Here is a 20,040-nt window from a genome sequence, read left to right as displayed (position 1 = left end):
AATCAAAAAAGAAAGAAGCTTGGAGAAAATAAATTATGCAAAGAACTACAGCAGCATAGTGATCGTTTTTTCACTTATTTTAGAATGTCGCCTGAAACTTTTGATTACTTGCACAACCAACTTCAGCCATATATCCAGAAGAAAAATACAAACTTCAGGGAAAGTATATCCTCAAAGAAAAGATTGGCAATATGTTTAAGGTAAGTTTATTTATTTATTAAAAAAATACAATTTAGATTAGTATGTAGTAGATAATTTGCACACATGTTTCATTACTCGTTCCAATTAGCAAAACAACTTTGAGCACTCAAGTAATTATTTTCCTTATTATCATTTCTTTGGTCTGATGGTTGAATCATGATGTACTTTTGAGTACTTTTTTCATCAGTTATGATTTGTGATGTGTGTTGATCACTGATTTCAGATGATTGTAAAATGATGATATTAGGTGTTCGTATATTATTATGGGTGTTGACACCTGATGTGGACGGCTGATTGAGGTCACGATTTTCTGTTTGGCTTTGCGTGTTTGAAAGTGTATTATGATAGTTGACGCCTGATGTGGATGGTTGACGGACGTTACGATTGCTGTGATTGCTAAGATCATCGAGAGTAATACTTTCTGGAGTCGAAACATAGGTACTGTTGCTAGAGTTTGGTCTATTGTCACTTGTTATTTCTTTTAATTCATACTCGGTTATTAATTTCATGATTTGTAATTTAATAATGGCTTGGTTGTTCAAAGAAAGTTTCTTGACACTGTCAGCAAAACCTAAAAATGTCATATCAAGCCTGTCACACAATACATTAACTAGATTTTGACCTGTATTTGGAGTAGATGATTTTGCAATCTTCCTCTTTTCTAAATAATTAATAATTTTATCGGATGGATCTAAGTTTCGGCGTCTTCTTCTTCGATATAGATCGCTTCCTGTCTCTGAAATATTGCTTACTGACCCATCATCCTGTGCTTCTTGTTGTGTCTCATTTCCGATTATAGGTTCTACTCGTTCTTCTATATCCGTTGGATTTTGAAGTAAATTTTCAATCTTATTATTTTCCGCTGCTTGCAGTTTTGGAGGGCTAGTATTTAAAATGCTCTCAGTAGATCGTAAATTTGTTGTAGAATCCACATAACTCATGTGTTCAGCCCACACCCAATTAGCATATTTCTTTGCAGCTTGCCCACTAAATGTTAGTTGAGACTGTTTGTACTTCTTGTAAGTATCACGCAGATTTTTCCATTTTGCTTTTAGTGATTTCACTGAAACAAAATTAGGAGACACATGTAGATTATGCAGATTTAACAAATCTCACACAGCGTAATACATTCTGTATTTCATTTTTCAGATTTTTGGCTGCGGGCGATACTTTTACTACTATTTCATCTTCATACCGAATGGGTATAAGCACCGTTTCAAGTATAGTTTCTGAAGTTTGTGAAGCTATTTGGAAAGTATTGCAGCCAATATACATTCCAGTACCAACTCTACAGACATGGGAGCAAATATCAGAAGGATTTTATACAATATGGGGCTTTCCAAACTGCCTTGGGAGTATTGATGGAAAACATATAACTATCAAGTCTCCACCTAACAGTGGATCGATGTTTTATTGCTACAAAAATAAATTTTCTATCGTTCTTCTGGCGCTAGTTGATGCACATTATAAGTTCATTTTTATATAGATGTTGGATCATATGGCAAGGATTCAGACAGGGCCGTAGCTAGGGTCGAATTTGAGGTAGGGCAGCATTAGTTACAGGTAGGGCGGAAGTAAAAAAATTATCATAATTGATCTGCCGTCGAAACACGGGCTCCTAAATCAATCACCATGTATATCACCATCATGTGAATAGTTATTCGTAGACAAATAATTACTGTGACAGTGCATGAGCATGGATCTAAGAACTATTAAATCCTCAATGATGAAGAACAAGTGAATAAGATGGTTGAACTTCCAGATTTGGATGTAGAGATCCACGTCTGAGTGAGAGTGAGGTAATAATTAATTATTGGGTGGGGTGATACGAGTAAATAGAAACGACCAAAAATACCATTAAGATCACATTGTTTTTGCGTACTTATTATAATAATTAACTAACATAATAATAAAAAACATTTAAAACAGCTGAATTCTACGATTCGCCATGTTATTAAAAATGCGAAGAACTTCGTTCAGATCAACTGATTTTGTTCTTTTTTTTTCAAAGGCCAGAAATACCATACCAGCCATTCTCTCGTGACCCATTGACAGCCTTTGAGGCCTATTGATTGCAGTTAAAGTTGAAAACGTAGATTCACACACTGCAGTGCTACATCCTATGGTCGCCACAGACGCAAAAAGTTCATATGTATCTTTGAACGCCTCTCGTTGCCTGTACAAAACTTGCAATGTATTTTCCATTATATCCTCGTTACGACTCAAGTAAGCTTTAACCACACTAGCCTCTTCTCTTGATGGAATTTTCAGACCTGAAAAATTAGTTAAAATTGTAAATTGAACATGACAATTTTTTTGAATTTTTTTTTTTTTTAAACTTACCCAAATTTTTCAGTGGAACCATTTTATCTACATCCAACTCATCAAGACTTGCAATCGAATTAATTAAATCATCGTTGTCCGAAAACCTTCTTTGTAATTCAGCAATTAAAATGTCCAACGTTTCGAAATACTCAGACTTAAATGGCTCGTCGTTCTCATCTATATTTTGTCTGGCGGAGGAACAGGGGGTGTACGTCAAATAGTCATCCATCCGATTTGGTTTTTTTACTTGCCTCTTCGAGGTCTGTGTCCTATTTTCAGATTCGCCGCAGTCATTGCTTGTTAAAGACTTAGCTTCTTCCAGAATTTGATTATACATTTGATTTGATCTTAATTTAATAATTTCATCTTTATGATTGTTATGGCATCTTTTAATCCTGCGCTTCGGGCTTGCAAAGCTTTGTCTGCAGGTTGTAGCGTGGATAAGATTTTTTTGGCCACAACCATGGCTATTCGGAATTCCAGATCAAGCATGACTTTTTTAATACCTATACTCTTGGCGACGTCATCACCGTTGAATCTGCCATTTTTAATTTCTTTCAAAGTCTGCAAAATCGATGAATAATTGTCGTATACAACTTTTGTAACTGCTAAATGTCCAGACCAGCGTTGTTCGAGGAGTCTGCCAATCCTTTTTCCATCATATAAGGCAGCTATTTTGCCATGATGAAAGAATTCATGTAACATGATGCATTGGTCAAAAAATAAACGAATAAAAGTCATTTCTGAGATAGTCCTGATGACTATTAAGTGCAAGCGATGGTTATAGCAGTGGACGTAAGGAATTTTTCGGCCCAATTTATTTTCTATTCTAGTCGCAACTCCTGAAACTTTCCCACTCATTACACTTGCGCCATCATAGCATTGGCTAAGCATACAAGAGGGGTCAATGTTATTTTCCGTGAGAGTATTTAACGTTAATTCCGTGAAAGTGGCTGCATCAAGATTTTCAGTAGTCTTAACCATCAGCAACGACTCATTGACGACACCATCCTTGACGTAGCGTATTGCTAATGCAATATTTTCGCGGTTATTTTTATCTCTCGTCCCATCTTCCATTAGAGTAAACCATTTCACGTCAGATTCATTAATATCTTTGACAATGGAACTTCGTACCGCTTGAACCATTGCTTGAATTATTTGATTTTGAATTTCGGGTGAACGATATGTTGCGTTTTGTGGTATATGAGTGAGAACCTCGTTCAAATTTGGATCTTTCATACATGTGTATTCAAATAAATTCTGAAATAATCCTTGTTCTTTTTCTTCTTCCAAAATATAATTTCCACGCAAAGCTAATTCGTTGACAATTAGAAATTGTATTACTTCCATGATAGACTTTACATAATACCTATATTTTTCTAATACTTTTTGATTTATTAACGTTTCAACACTGCTAGATGTAGATATTCTTTGTAATTTCTCCTGCCACATCGACATAGCTTGAATATGAGAAATTGATTTTTCATGTTTTGGAAAACCAGTTTTAGAATCAGTGGCATTTTTCCAGTTTCTAAATCCTGTGGAAGTGTACGAAGTCTGTTTGCTTCCATGAGGTAAAAATTGCTGGCATGGATAGCAAAAAGCAGCATCTTTCTCGACAGAATACTGCAACCATTTATAACGCTTGAACCAATCGGAAACAAAGGCCCTGTTGTGTTGTTTTGGATATGTGTCTAAAACAACTTGTTTTATTGGTTCTCCGATTTGTGCAATATCAGACGGAATACCATAGCTAACGTTACCTGTTGCTACGGAACTAGGAGTAGCGATTGTATTTGGTGCTTCCACCTGTTTTGAACAGTTAGGTTTTTCGTGGTCAATTTGCTCCTCAAGTCTTCGTTTTTTTCCAAAGAAAGCCCGTATATCCATCGCGAAATAAATGAATCTTCAATTTATAGCAATACAAATAACAATTGTATCGATTTTTGTCTAAAGCACTCTTCACCGTACACTTCACTTAACCAAACTACAAACAATCATAATCAATCTTTAGGTCAGGTTTAAAAGGGGATTCCCCGTACCATAGATTGCAATATAGCCCATATTGCAGTCTATGGTACGGGGATTCCCTCTGCATCACACAGATATTGGCGCCCAGTACACGCTCAATCTGGATCACGATCCAGATCTTGCCTTCTCGCTCTTAGATAAGACGGTGTCCCTTTCAGACTCCTACGTGAAAGGGACATAATTCAGTTGAATCTTCAACTGTTGACAATTGTAAACAATTGAAAAGGTGGCTAAAATGTCATGGGCGTCCGCAAAAAGGGAAAAAAAATTAGCTGATTGAGAGGTTAGTCATCGAATATTCGTATTCTAATTCTTTGTATAAACCCATCGCTTCATGAGATGGCGCTTCGAATGCCATCTATACACAGAACAAAGAATTATTATAATATGAAATGAATGTCACAATCTGTGGTAGGTAAGTATTTTCGGAAAAACTTAGATACCTATCGCTACATTTTTTTTCTCAAACTATGAACAAACAATTTAATTATAATAATTTATCTTAGTTTTAGATATTTTTAAGGTAGGGCATTGTGGTTTCAAGGTAGGGCATTGCCCCACAATGCCCCCCCCTAGCTACGGCCATGGATTCAGATAGTACAATTTTTGAAAATTCAACACTCTACAAACTTGTAAAAGGAAGGAAAATGGAATTGCCTGCATCTAAACCTTTACCAGGTTGTGAAAACCCTACACCACACGTGTTCATCGGCGATGGAGGTTTTAGATTGGAAACTTTTCTAATGAGACCGTTTACTAGAGAATCAATAATAAATGATCCTGATAAAAAAAAAATTTAATCGTGCATTAAGTAGAGCTAGAGTTGTCGTGGAATGTGCATTCGGAATATTGGCCCAGAAGTTTCGTATATTTTTGAGACCCTTTGAAACTGATATAAACAATACCGTAAAAGTCGTCAAAGCAGCAGCATGTCTACACAATTATTTACAAGATATGGAAAGTGCCTATGTGTATGAAAACCAAAATTCTACTAATCCTTTGGGAGCATTTGTATCCATACAACCAAACAGACATAGGGCAAATAATGAAGCGTTTGATGTTAGACAAAATTTTGTGAATTATTTTAAAAGCTAGTTTCTGTAATTAAATGGAATGCATTGTACACATCTACAATTTTTAAAACATCCTTTAAGATTATTCCAAACGGACCCCATGGCTCTGACCCAGTAAGGAGTCCTTATGAGGAGTCCGTCAGAATTCAAAATACCTAATTTCATGCTCATCCACCCTACCGAAAGTTGTATGGGGTCGGTAGGGATGAAAACATCCTATCTGCCCCTACATCTTAATAACCATTTATTTAATTTTTTTTCTTTCTTGAACGCGTAACTTTGCATTAATTTGTATTAAACCGCAGTTAAGGGCCAGGTAAACGTTCAAACTTGTTTGTCAAACTTTACGTTTTCTTCAAACAACCGCGTACACGATCAAACCAAGGAACAAAATGATTTTCATTAAACGCTTCAAACACGTAGATCAACGTAGATTGTTTGACAAACACTTCAAACACAGCCGCACACTCTCAAAAAAATTGATAAACACGTAAAATTTGACAAACACGTTTGATCGTTTACCGGGCACTTTAGGTTAAATTCAACTCACCATCCAAGCCGGTACTTCCCTCGATTTTTCGCCACGCCACTTCTTTTTTATACGAATTCTTGTAATCAGGATGTCCCAAATGGTATAATTCGGGATAACCTCGAATTTCATTAATAATTCTTTCAGTTTCTACCTCCGTCATCTTGTATCGTCGCGATATTCTGTCGAAAAAGACAAATCGCGTCGTTTCTCTCCCAGCGGCGAAACTAAAATGGCGGTACAGCGGCGTCCGTGTGAAACAAGTATCGCGAGGTACAACGATACCACACAAACTAAGATGCAATTATAGGAAGTCATAGGCGATAGAGCGAGATGTAACATAACGCGATACGTTTCGAAGTGTGGGACAGACTTACCGCAGTTTCGCTATCGCGGTTCGCGGCGTCAGTGTGCTAAAGGCATAAGGGCGAGAACTGATTGCGCGCAGATCGCGCGCCGCTCGCGCGCTCTATACGAGCCTTGCGTGAGTTGCGCTAAAGAGGCGCACCGAACTATTGCAGTGACTGCACGCGCGCAGCTCGTGGACAGCTCGCGATCGGCTCGCGTGCTGCGCATTTGCGGCGCATTCGCCAGATGTGGACGCACCCTTAAATCACTGCCAAATTAACATTAAAATTCTAGAACATTTTAAAACACCCTTCGTGCGTTCATTACAATGCAAAAAATCACTGAAAACAGAAAAAATACTGCAACTTTTGTTCTATGAACTTTAATAATACATTACATTTTTATTTGTTTTAGACTTTAATACGTTTAACAATGAACTGTTTAGCTTAGTAAAAGCACTAGATACGTTCTGAGGTCGGAACGGATCGTTGTATTAAATTTTATTTTGCATGAAATTCGAAAGAATTTTTAAAAAAACTAATGAATTATTAAAAAACATGGCACAAAATATTTTTTTATGATCCAAGTCATACGATCCTCAGCCCTCTTATTATAAAACGCGGTATCAAATAAGTATCGGCTTTTGTACTACCTTTAATCCAGCTTTAAGTACGACCTTGAAAAAACGTTATTACAAAACGCAGTTTATCGCAAGTCCTATTACTATCTGTAGTACAAAAGATAAACCATCGAGCCCCCTAGTTTAACTGCAGTACTTAGTCGACAAACGTCAAATTCCGACATTATTTACTTTTGAGGTTATTTGTTTTGTGATGAAAAAAACGAAAGTGGATATAAATATGTGTGATTTGGAATACTTGGATGTGTTAGAATACTATTGAGAGTGTCCGGGGACCCAACAGAGTGCGTCATCGAGAAAATCTCTTCAAATTACCTGACGACAATTTTCGATGTAAATATCGATTTACGTTTTTCGAAATAATAGTCAATTGAATGCATGATGATAATCCAGGATGATGATATGATGCTCAATTGGGCTCGCCATAAAGTAAGTAGCCTTTACAGTGCAAGTAGGTTGCCAAAACATCCTAATTAATTGTATAAGAGTGGAAGTTTTTATTATGGATGTTTGTTTATGTTCCACGCATAAACTACCACATGGATTTTGATGAAACTCCGAAAATATATCAGATTATCATACAGTCTACTGTTTATTTACAGATTCAAGACTATTTTGGCGTTTTACACGCCGTATCTCTGCCAGTAATATGCAATGTTTGTAAAAGACTGGAAGCTTGCTAAAATTTACAAAAATGCCAAGATGAGAAAGGGAACAAGATTGTGTGATGAAGAACAGTGTCCAACATGTATCAGTGCGTTTAACTGTATAAATAGACATCGGAATAAAATATAATTTTCTACTTTTATGTTGTTTCATTTTCTTTTGGTAATATAATGCACACGATATTCTGTGTGTAAGTTATTGTGCACTTAATTTTGAAGAGGTTCTAATGAGATGCACAACGTCTTATTTAATCATTTAAATCGGGATGAAAATAATCCAAGTTATTTCTAACCTAAAAACAAAACATAACTCGGATACGCGCGCTGACGTTCCGTTATACGCGCAAACTCGATAGTTGTTTAAAAGAGAATAATTGGATCATGTATATCGTTAAAAGATACTAGAAATATAAAATTACCTTTAAATAATAAAAAGTAACCTTTTCAACTGCAGAGATATTTTTTTTATTTTCATAGTTAATTATTTTTCATCAAAATAGACTTAACAAAATAATGTAAAAAGGAACGGCGCATAGAATCCGGAACGATTGAACGAATGATTTAAATATTTGTTGCTTATAATCTGTGGATATTATTTCAACCACAGACAAATCGAAGTACCAAACAGTCTTCTCTTAGTCTACGTTTTGTAATAAGGATGTAAAGACTATCGTAAGTACCGTAACAAACCAAGACGTCTTCAGTCTGGTTTAATCCACTACTTGCGGCAGTTTTTATAATAACAGGGAATAGGTTTTTAGTGTTTCACCAATAACTAATAATATAAAACAGCGTAAAAATTAAAAAATATTATATTTATTGAGATCAACGTTGAATATTAGTTGACCACGTCGAAAAATAACGGGCTGAGGTAAGACACAAATTATATCTGCTTTAGATTTAATAACACAGATATCCTCTACAATAGGATAACTAAACGTTGTTTCAGATTTTGACTGTTTTACCTTTCGTACAAATTTTACAACTGGTAATTTATCTTCAATCGATAAAATTGTACCTATGAAATGTTTGACACTTTTTTTCGTAGTAAACTGAACTACAAGCCAGTCGTCTTTTTTTAATTTAAAACGAACTTTCATCATAAAATTGTATATCACTTAAACCAAACGGCAGTTTTGCATTTGGTTCAATGTTTTCTTCATCTTCTTGGATTTTCAGGCATTGTTCTATGTATTCGTCCATATTTTCATATTCGGAATCGGTATCTACAGTCATACACCCCTTTTCGCTGTGTGTGTGTTGTTTATATCAACACGGTGGACTATAGCTGTAACACTGATTTTCCTAGATCTCACTGCTTTATTATCATCATCACAGGAGTCTGAGATACTATCTTCAGTATTCATTGGCATAGATTAAACACTATAATACTGTAATAGATACGCAACTCGTGGTACAAAAATAAAGATTTTGACCGTGATTACCAGAGGGCGCGGCAGTAGCTTTAGTACCAAAAAAATCCGATAGGTGGTGCCCATTCTATAGTACTATTGATATTTTAACATTGTTAAGATGATTGAATTTAAATATTCTAATCAAATTCAAAATTTTATAAATAAATACCAAGATTAGAATTCAATTTATTTCAATCATCTAACAATCTTAAGATAATGGATAATTTAGTAAAAAAATGTTTTATAATAAAAATAATAACACTGGTTATGTATATTTCGTTATTTATTTATTTATTTAGTCTTTTTTTATAATATTCAAGTGCTTGCTGTTTGATATGGTCATTCTTATCAAATTTTGAAATTTTTCCATTTAAAATCCTATTCACCCCTGTACACCAACTGTGTATAATCAACTTAATTGATAAATCATTAATAAACTCAATTAGTGCTTTTTTATGTCGCTTACACAAGTTACAAGTTATAACGTTATAATCACATGCACAATCTATACATATAATAAATCTGTAAAAAAACTGTGTCTGTACATTGAATATATTAAAAAAATAATAATTGGGTGCGGTTTAGAAACAGTAATGGAGCACAAATCCAAAAAAAAAATTCTGTCTGTATGTCTGTATGTCTGTATGTCTGTTTGTTTGTACACGCTAATCTTCCGAACTACTGAACGGATTTCAATGATTTTTTCTTTGTTGTATCAGTATTAAGCCTGGTCAACATATAGGCTATAATTTATCTTCGAAACTTGAAGACCTGATGCAGAACTCCAACAGACCAATAAAACTATAAGAGATACAAATATGGTGCCGTGGCAAAAATTGTTTCATTTGATGAGCATTTTCAGCTGAGATAATAAATTTTAAGATCTGGAACACCTGATGTGGAACCCCAAGAGCCCAGCTTCTCTGTACCATATACAGGTATGACGTTTTAGCAAAAGTTGTTCAATTTGATAAGCACTTTCTATTGACTTATACAAATTGAAGATCTAAAACATCTGATGTGGAACTCCAGGGGCCCAGCTAGACTATAGCATATAGAGGTATGACGTTTTAGCAAAAGTTGTTCAATCTGATAAGCACTCTCTGTTGACTTATAAAAATTGAAGATGTAAAACACCTGATGTGGAACTCCAGGAGCCCTGCTAGACTATATGAAGCATATGAAGATATGACGTTTTAGCAAAAGTGGTTCAATCTGATAAGCACTCTCTATTGACGCATTTTTCTTTTCTCTCTCACACAAACAAATAATAACGAAGATACAACAACGCTTGAATTTTGTGTTAAGTCACTGCTTAGTACAAATTTTACATACCTAGACGTGGCGTCACGAGCCCCCGCTCTCTAACTTTGTTGCGTTATATCTCATTATTATTTTGTATGTCTCTTCCAGACCTCGGGACTACAGAGTTCCGAATTTTTGGGAGGCAAACGTGGGGCCGAAGCCAACACGCTGAAGTCCTTTTGAGACAACTTTAATGAAATGGTGACACAAAACCGACGATTATTCCTTTATACACTATAGAAATGAACCCAAGGACAATCCCCGGTGGACGTCGTTAAAAAAAAAGACAATCCCCGGTTCTGTGCTAAACTATTGCTAACTATGGAGGAAAACTACTTGGGCTATTGTGATGGGATGTTAGTGGATGACAATGTATTAGGTACATGTAAAAACGGCAGGTGGAGACTCGCCACCTCACTTACTGGGCCCCCGGGAACCAGTCACTGAATAGCAACAAGAGGGCAACAGGGACATGAGCGGCTGAAGGGTGAGGATAACTCGGCGGACTTTAAACGCAGATTACGCGCTCCCTGTGCTTACCATGAGGCACCTACCCTGCGAGCAAGGCTAATAATCCTGCTCTAGCGACGGCTCCACTCTGGACGGCCAAGCCAAGCCAGAGGCGTGAGACCTACCCCCGTCATGGTTCACTCCGACCGGCCGGATATGGGGGACAGTATACACTCCCTGGAGAACTCAGTTTATATAGCCCCGCGGGGTCGCTACTCCCCGTCATCAGCCTCAGATGTCCTGCGGTGCCTATATCTCATTATTATTGTCGTTATTATCTCAAGAGCCTTTGTCCCAATTATGTTAGGGTCGACTTCCAGTCAAGATGCAACTGAGTACCAGTGTTTTACAAGGAGCGACTGCCTATCTGACCTCCACAACCCGGTTACCCGCTCAACCCAACACCCCTTGGTAAGACTTACTGGCTTCTGACTACCCATAACGACTGCCAAGAATGGAATGTTCAATGACAGTCGGAACCTACAGTTTAACATCCCCTCCAAATAACGGTCATTGGTATCCAAAATATACGTAGAAAGTACATACTTAGAAAAGTTGCATTGGCAGGCACTTGCCAGACCTGGAATCAAAGACACACGCTCATACTTAAGAGATTGGTTCTCTACCTACTAAACCACCACGAATTCCACTATTTAATGTTTTTATACGTAATATTTTTGCCACACACAACTTAAATGCGGACTAATTAGAATCACTACTTTTATCCCTATGTTCACGTCTATTGCGACTATTCAGATCTTTGATTTTGCTGACCCCGTAGTCGCTGGCATAAGGGACAGGATCCGCGTACGAAGTCGCGGGCAGAAGCTAGTTAATCATATATTTGATTTTTTTATTCAATAAATTTGATTCTGGGCAATCACGTAAACATGCAACAATTGTGTGATAAATATCTGTCATTAAATGATTAAATTTGTCGCTGGGATAAAATAAAGATTTTTTAGTATAATCAACTTCATAATTGAATGATTGCAAATCAACTTCAGATCTACAAAAATCACGCATGCAAACACCACAGTTTTTAAATATTTTAGATTTAATTTTTTTAATCATATATCCTGTGACATATTTTTTTGATTCAATATGAATTAAAGAATCGTCAATTTTAATTTCATTCATTACATTTAATAAAGGATTAATGTCACATGCAAAATCATCATTATTCGAATCATCAGATTTATCATCAAGCAGATTTATAATTGATTGAAATGATTTATTAGAATCATCTTCACAATTAGCTCCGCACAGAATTAAAATTATTAATCAGTAAAGTTTTGTATGCATTGGTAAATTGATTACAATTTGGATTCACATTACGCACACCATTACTCCTTATACTACTAAAGAAATTTTCCAGAGGGTCTTGATTGAAATTTCGGGTGATAATGTTATGGACCAAGTGATAAATTGAGCAGTATACATAATGCCCGGTCATTATGAAAAATGCCCAATATGAGAGTGCAATTTGATAATAATTATTCAAATAATCAAATTGACCGGGCACTATACATATTGCCCATGACCTTTTGGGCAAAGTAATACAAGCAACGTAATAACATATTTATATTCAATTTTTTATTGTTATTGCCATTTAATTTAAAATTAACTAAATATTAAACCACTTAAATAATCAGCCTCATGATTTGGATTAATTATGAAGGACTTCTGCCTTAAAAATCCACTAGTTTTTGCATTTAAAAGTTAAGGAAAGTCATATTTAAAGGGTGCTTATTAAACAGGCTCCTTTTTAATATAATTATTCGCCCCGAATAATGTATGTTGCCTTCTTAATTACTAAGTCAGCCACAATTAACGAGCATCTAAATAATACTATCTCAGCCACTCGTTATCTTCTAAGTAAACTACTCTAAATACAACTCCGCATGATGGTTATTTTTTAGCATCTAAATTTGTAGCATGCATTCTAACAGTAAACTTCTAAAATACTATTAAATGACATCATAAAATTTATTTATTTAGCTTCTAATTTTTTAACTCAGTACGTTTAAAATGTAAGCAAGCAACATGCAGCAAGCATGGCTTCTGTCACGGCTCCGGTGCTGCGGGGCTCCGGCGGTCCCATGCGAGCTTATCGTCGCAGATGGTTTTCACGCTCACCGCCGCAGCTTCGGCTTGCTGGCCGGCTCAGCCGGCCAGCCTCAGCCGCGTCGGCGAGCGTTAAAACTACCTGCGCCTCAGCTCGCAGGCCGCCTCGCCCCTCCACACTTACGGGGTTTTGAATTGCACTCTAGGGGTAGGACAGACAAGACTACGTGGAGTCGGTTTTGCAGCGATACGTTTTCGTCACATCATCCTCCGAGCCTTTTTCCCAAACTATGTTGGGGTCGGCTTCCAGTCTAACCGGATGTAGCTGAGTACCAGTGCTTTACAAGGAGCGACTGCCCTATCTGACCTCCTCAACCCAGTTACCCGGGCAACCGTTACGTGGGATACGTTTTCGTCACTAACTTCAATTTTTTGCTTTATTATCAAATTGCCCAACTGTCATGTAGCAATATAATAATGCCCGTGCAATGTGATAAATAATGAAGTTAAGATAGTTATTAATCACTTGGCCCGATAAAGCTAGACATTATTCATAATGCTCGGGCATTATTTATAATGCCCGAATTAATCACATGGTCCATAACAATAACATTATTGATTTTAAAACTTTTATTTAAATATTGCCACATTTCCTTAAATGTATGTATATTGTGGATCCAATTTTTAACAGACGGAACTGATTCATGTTTAATCAACACAGAATTATTTTTTCTAACTACTGATTCAAATTTAATTGATTCTAAAATCGGCAACATTTCATTCCACAGTTGGAAATGGGGTGAATAATTTGTCAAGCATTGCTTATATTTCTTAGGTGATCCTTCATAAGAATGACCATTAAATGAATCAAATAACTTGTCGAAAATTAAAAGGAACTCTGCAGTTTCTTGGCCTTCTGTAGGAAGTATATTGTGTTCTGAAACAAAGAGTGAATGCTTGTTTTAACGTAATGTAATAATCGAGAGTCATTTACTAAAAATAATAGATTACTAGTAGCATAATCGATGAAAACTTTTAGACAATCTTTCATCCCTAATTATATTAGAAATGTGAAAGTAATTTTATCTGTGTGTTACGTAATCACACTTTACAGGCTGAACCAATCGAGATGAAATTAGGCACAGAGAGGGATTGGAGATAGACACTTTTTATTCAGGGGACAGAAGTAGCTCTCCCGGGACACAAATGAAACCATGGGCAGAAACAAATATAAATTTGTGACAACAAATTGTATTTATCAAATAATGTAAATTTATTGTTTACTAGCTTTGCTTCACGGCCCAAGGGAATTTCTTCCAGTACCCGGGTAAAAAGTATCATATCTCAGTCTATAAACTGGTCATCAATCAAATTGATTTCGCCGTTTTTGGTGTGATAACATAACGATTTCGAATTTATAATCACCTTATGTGAGGTAGGGACGGGTCGCTAGTAACAAACAAAATATACATTATTTGAGTTTATGATTAAAGAAAGTCTTATATGCATACTATTAACATACTTACTTGATGAAAATCGTAGGGCGCTAGACACTCTCTGGCTGAAGACTTGGGCTGCGTATTTGACCTTCATCTTTGGGATTTTGTTCTTGATAACATGTTTTTCTGTTAATTTATTGACAAGTCTTATTTCATCATCCCCCTCATCTAATTCTAACAACATTTCTATGTGTTCCTATTTCGCCTTTTTTGTTTCCCCATTCTGAGTAAACTGAGCATTTTTTTCTAACAAATTATTTCTGACTCCCTTGAGCAAATGTGGCGTATCAAATAGAGGAAATATCTTTGAATTTTCAATTTCAAATGCTTTGGAGTAATACTCCATGCCTTTCCTCAAGTATTTTTCTCTGGTTTCAGCGAGTAATTGCCGCACCACTCTTACGTTAGTAGCGGCTTGGTCACAAATTGTAGCAATTACTTTTAAACCAGTTGAATTTATTTCTTTTATTACTCTTGTAATTATATTTTTTAAATCATTCGCTTTTGTAATGCCTTTGCAGAATGTAAAGCAAATGGGCTGCTTAGATTTGCTCTTAATTCCTTTGATCATGAAGACAAGTGCATGGTCAGCGAGTGTCTTATTTCTATGGTCACCAAAATCTTCAAATCCAATAATTTTGCCAGTTGCGGCTTTAAATTCTACTCCAGCGGCCAAGGACACCTCGTCGAACAGTAAGTTCACCAGCTTTTTTTCATTAGGCAATCTGCTGGCCATTTTTTTTAAATCATTTATTATATTTTTATTTATGCCAGGTTCCAAAGTGAATGCGCTTAATAGGCTCTGCAAACAACGCTTAGAAGGCAGCACAAGCATTTTTTGTAAAAGGCTATAAGCCTTGGGGCTTTGTTTTAGAATGGTAAGTGCCATTATTTTTTCCTCATTGGAAAATCGTCTCCCCCTTGGTTTAGCATTATATTTTAATTGTAATTTTGTAAAAAAATTTATTTCCTCTGGTAACTTTTCTATTGTAGAGAGGAATGCCTTGTTCATTGAAATTTTTTTTGCGGCTCGTAATTGTGGTTTGCTATTTTTACATTTTTGTCTTAGTTTCTCTAATTGTAATTGCAGTTTATATATTGATTTGTTTGAATTGCTTTTGCCCGGACGAGTTTTCCGATTTGAACCTGAAATAAAAAATATAGTTTCAAAGAAATAATTTACAAAAATATAAAATAGAAAAAACAATCACAAAGAAGTATGTTTATTCACCAACAAGCTGTGCAGGCATTTGAGAGGTTGATGGTTGTAGACCCGATGTAGAGGGTAGTGAAAAGACAGCAGGTGCCAATGTCGGCCGTTGTTGTTCTGAAAATGTTATATTGATTACTTTATTAATCATCATACTTAGTGAATTGAACATTATATTGGTGCATTGACGAGTGCTAACTTATGGCAATAATTGCATTCGTAGCATGTATAGGTAGAACCAGAGTATTTCTTTTGTAGCATCTTTGTATTCTATCCCATACTAGACCATGGAGGATGGAAAGATCGTCCCTCGAACACCCGCACTTGGGCGGTGCTACTTTCTTAGGAGATTTTATGTTGTGGCATCTCCGCTCATCATTTTGTTTTCCAAGTACCACTCTTTTGATCTCAGGAGACACATAATATTCTTTGGTTTTTCTCCATATACATATAAAAAAATATAGGTGGGAATAAAATAACTGATTTGGTTTAAAGACACTCTTAAAACTATAAGACAATTTACTAACCAGTAGGTCCAGGTATGTCAGCTGCGAAGTGTTGATTTCTGTCAACCTTGAATAAGTTTATTGTAGGTACCTACAGCGTTATTTGTAAGGCGACGGCTGGGCAGTCGATAACATTCCAAAAAGTGTTCATTACACAGTAGTATATGATTATAAATATATTTATCTCCCCTCTCCTGAGTCGCCGTATCCAATATAGCCTTCCACTGAGCAAATCTCTCAATTGGGGAAATGAGCAGCCCTTTTGGATTGGGGAAATGATGCAGCGGTCCTATAAAAAATTAAAAAAAATGTGGATCAACCATGATACTTACCATCATTGATGCACCCGAAGTAGCACACCAAACGAGATTTGTCAGGCATGATGATAAATATCTTAAACCAGATGATCAACAGGCACCAATTATCAAAACACAATCGTGAGCCGCCAGTAGTCCGGATATCTTGCCAAGGTCTCGCGAATGGAATAATCGGTGTCCAAATTCAAAGCCAAGTAGTACCAGGTATGCTGGGATCTCAGAATCCGTAGGAAGAAAGCCAAGTCGTCCAATTTTCTCATCCAAAAGCACTTTAACATCAACACAACACAGCAACGAAAACAGCGAAACAGAAAAAAAACGGTCAAGTTTGAAAAATCTGTCATCGACAGTCTCATAGAGTACTAGGGGAAGGGGGGGCATGATGGGGTATCTAAGGAAAATACCAAAAATACAGTATAATCATTGCGTTTATTATGCTTATTTATTTATGGCACAATGCCTTATTAATCTAACTACAATTTGGCATAGTCTTTGGGAGATGAACTTATAACATTTTTTTTAAATAAATGATTTAATAGGAACTTTCGAAAACCCATCTTGCCCCTTACCATGGGGTAAGATGGGGTAATGAAAATGGGGCAAGATGGGGTTAGCTAATTATTATCACAATAAATACAAATATGAATTTCTTCGGTGTTTTCATCATCCACACCAGCACAACCATTGTGAGCCCAACGTCCACAAAGCTGGCAGCCTACCCAACCTTCGGATGATTTCAGAAAACTATGATTTTCATCATTACAATAGAGACAAATTGTATCTTCATCATCGTCATTTTTCGTCTTGGCTGCAACTGTAGTCTTTTGTTTCTTCTTAGCATTTTTTTTGAGCCGAGGATCATTAGGATTGGATACTTTCCTCAGTTTTTTCAAATTCTCCAGCTCATTTTTATAAGGAGTTGAAGTAATGACAGCTGTTTTTCCTCTCCGGTATTGCTTCCTCTTTTCAGTTTGTTGGACCAAAGGGATTGGCAAAATATCACCAGGGGATGCATTTTCAAAGCTAGATGTAAGATCGCGGCATACCGCACGGATGGGAGATTTAGAAGCAAAAGAACATCCAGGTTCAGGTTCGGGAGCAGATTTTTTAGTCACATCAGGTGTGACTTGCTCTGTACATTCGGTGATAAAATCTATTCTAACTGAAGTGCATGATTCTGTTGTAAGTTCAGGTCTTGTTGTAACTGCTCCAGGATGGGATGTTGTGGTCGTTGAAGATACAGTCGTGACTACTGTGGTTGAAGGCACAGATGGAACTACCTCATATTGAGGCCCTTCGGCTTCTGTAACTCTGTGTTGCTCTACACTCGACGAGTTTTCAATATTTTGTATATCAGTAGTTGCAGCAGATATGAAATCGGCATCCGTAAAATTATTTTCATTAAACGGCCATATGCCACACTTTCTGAATGCGTTGATTGCTGTCGACATTGTAGCTGCCTGAATATATGCATTTCCAAATATTTCACTTATCTGAAATACAGTTACCACACGCCCTGGGTGTGATCTCAACCAGGCCGAAACAGCATGGTCATAATATGTACTGAGTGGCCTCATAAATGCAACATCTGCTGGCTGCATTTTATGTGTGCAGTGAGGTGGAAAGCAAAGTATAATAACTCCATTTTTACGTGCCAGATCAATTACTTCCAAATTTTGAGTGTGACTTACATGCCCATCTAGAAGCAGCAACACATGATTAGTAGGAGTAGCTCCGGAGAATCTGATAAACTTTTTGAACCAAGTCAAAAATATTTCGGTAGTTATCCAGCCTCGAGCATTGCAAACACCTTCAGTACCTGGTGGGGCGTGATCTAACAATTCTGGTTTCATTCGTTGTCTCGGAAAAATCATCAGTGGAGGCATGTAGGTTCCAGCAGCGTTAAAACATATTTCTACTGTAATAGTCTGGCCGCGATCTGCAGATGATAACGAGCCTACTTGTTTTCGTCCTTTCATGGCCAATATTTTGCTCTTGGTTTTAGATACAACGGAGATACCAGTTTCGTCACAATTATATATTTTGTCAGGAGTTAATTTATGCTTGTCATAAATCTCTCCGAGCAACTGGTAGAATTTACTAACGGCCACTTTATTAAACCCCATTGCTCTAGCTGCTGAAGTAGCTTCGGGCTTACGAATGGATAAATCTGGATGACGCCTTAAGAAACCTTTGAGCCAATCAACCCCTGCCATCTGCTTGTCAGTATTAAAATTGTGCGCCTTACCATTTCTCACAGCCAGTTGATATGCTAGACGTCTCAGATCGAGAGTTGTCAGCCCAAAAAGACGTTCTTCCATATGTTTTAGATATGCCACAATCTCGTCTTCTTCTTTTGTTGTAAAAATAGGTTTTTTAGGGCCCAAAGGTACACCAATTGTAACTTCACCATCTTCCTTCATTTTCTTAACATATCGCTCCAAAGTAGTCTGAGGCACTCCGTATTCAGAAGCGGCTTTTCTGTAGCCCATTTCTTTACTTAATACTTTATCTATAGCTGTTTTCATAGAAATTGTTGACCACTCTCCTCTTTTAGTTTTTTTCTTGTATGAACGTACCATTGTTTTACCTGAAAAGTACAATCGTATTAGGCACGTACCTATTTATAAACATAGATACCTAAACGAAGACCCACTTCACCATGTTGCCCCTATACCCCATCTTACCTCATACCCAATACCCCGTCTTACCCCAAAGGCTGATTTAGAAAAAATAAATTTCTCGAAAAAAAAATATTAACTGAACTTTTGTCTAACTATACCACAACAAAGTAAACAACACTAACAACCATATACGAGAAAAGACATAAATTGGGTAGTCATAATTACCTTACAGTAAAGACGTTTTTAACTGCGTAAAATTAGATCGACGAGACACTCAACGTGATTTTCGTTTGTAAACAAAAAACGCGTGCACTCCCACTCACTGTTTCTGTCGCACTGACGCACAGTATACGATTTGACTAATCTAGGGGGACAAAACTCGGGAACCTAACTATTATATTATTATTACATTTGTTGTGAATGTTGTAGTAAATAAAAGGCAAAACTGAACGTATAACATTTTTTTTAATCTTTTAATAAGATTCTTATATCTATATCACGCTTAGATATTTTTTTTTGATGAAGTTTTCTTAATAATGTTATATAGGGATCTGAAGATGTTAACAAATGTTTAATTAAATCATAATTACTTCTGTGTCTTGATGTTTTCAATGTATGCCCCAATCTGGCTTTTCTAATTTCTTTATTTTTGGCCTCGGAAGCCTCTTCGGACATTTGTCCTATCGGTATCACCGAATTTTTTATTATATTTGCTCCATGTACCAAAATTTTATGCACTGTTGCCGGCATATTATACCATGGGTATAAACTTAAA

At 36.4% G+C, this 20,040-nt stretch overlaps 4 protein-coding genes and 1 long non-coding RNA gene across 6 annotated transcripts; 1 reads left to right on the top strand and 4 right to left on the bottom strand.

The window, feature by feature from the left end:
- Nucleotides 1-269: 269 nt before the first annotated feature.
- Nucleotides 270-6,566, bottom strand: LOC124644017. Its single transcript, XM_047183194.1, has 2 exons — nt 6,181-6,566; nt 270-1,264 (listed from the first exon to the last, which is right to left on the bottom strand). Exons 1-2 carry the CDS (start codon nt 6,320-6,322, stop codon nt 273-275), a joined length of 1,134 nt encoding a protein of 377 aa, XP_047039150.1. The 5' UTR covers nt 6,323-6,566; the 3' UTR covers nt 270-272.
- LOC124644025 lies at nt 1,148-1,607 on the top strand. The gene is made up of 2 exons (XR_006985997.1): nt 1,148-1,288; nt 1,458-1,607. It is a non-coding gene; the product is annotated as an uncharacterized LOC124644025 (long non-coding RNA).
- Nucleotides 2,054-5,141, bottom strand: LOC124644012. 2 transcript variants are annotated; one of them, XM_047183187.1, is made up of 2 exons: nt 2,545-5,141; nt 2,054-2,474 (listed from the first exon to the last, which is right to left on the bottom strand). In XM_047183187.1, the coding sequence occupies exons 1-2, from the start codon at nt 2,861-2,863 to the stop codon at nt 2,122-2,124; spliced, it is 672 nt and encodes a 223-aa protein (XP_047039143.1). In that variant the 5' UTR covers nt 2,864-5,141; the 3' UTR covers nt 2,054-2,121. Both variants share the same exon structure in this region; 1 of them encodes a protein (XP_047039143.1).
- A 7,440-nt stretch (nt 6,567-14,006) lies between the features above and the next one.
- On the bottom strand, nt 14,007-16,999 carry LOC124644018. The gene is made up of 3 exons (XM_047183195.1): nt 15,840-16,999; nt 14,636-15,754; nt 14,007-14,046 (listed from the first exon to the last, which is right to left on the bottom strand). The coding sequence occupies exons 1-2, from the start codon at nt 15,988-15,990 to the stop codon at nt 14,805-14,807; spliced, it is 1,101 nt and encodes a 366-aa protein (XP_047039151.1). The 5' UTR covers nt 15,991-16,999; the 3' UTR covers nt 14,007-14,046; nt 14,636-14,804.
- A 52-nt stretch (nt 17,000-17,051) lies between these two features.
- On the bottom strand, nt 17,052-19,605 carry LOC124644011. The gene is made up of 2 exons (XM_047183186.1): nt 19,491-19,605; nt 17,052-19,231 (listed from the first exon to the last, which is right to left on the bottom strand). The coding sequence occupies exon 2, from the start codon at nt 19,221-19,223 to the stop codon at nt 17,256-17,258; it is 1,968 nt and encodes a 655-aa protein (XP_047039142.1). The 5' UTR covers nt 19,224-19,231; nt 19,491-19,605; the 3' UTR covers nt 17,052-17,255.
- Between the last annotated feature and the right edge of the window lie 435 nt (nt 19,606-20,040).

The sequence above is a fragment of the Helicoverpa zea genome, chromosome 29, assembly GCF_022581195.2.
Source record: "Helicoverpa zea isolate HzStark_Cry1AcR chromosome 29, ilHelZeax1.1, whole genome shotgun sequence".
In the NCBI taxonomy this organism is placed as follows: Eukaryota; Metazoa; Arthropoda; class Insecta; order Lepidoptera; family Noctuidae; genus Helicoverpa; species Helicoverpa zea.
Note: the sequence above shows the minus strand (reverse complement) of the source record. Positions and strands in the feature narration are given on the sequence as shown.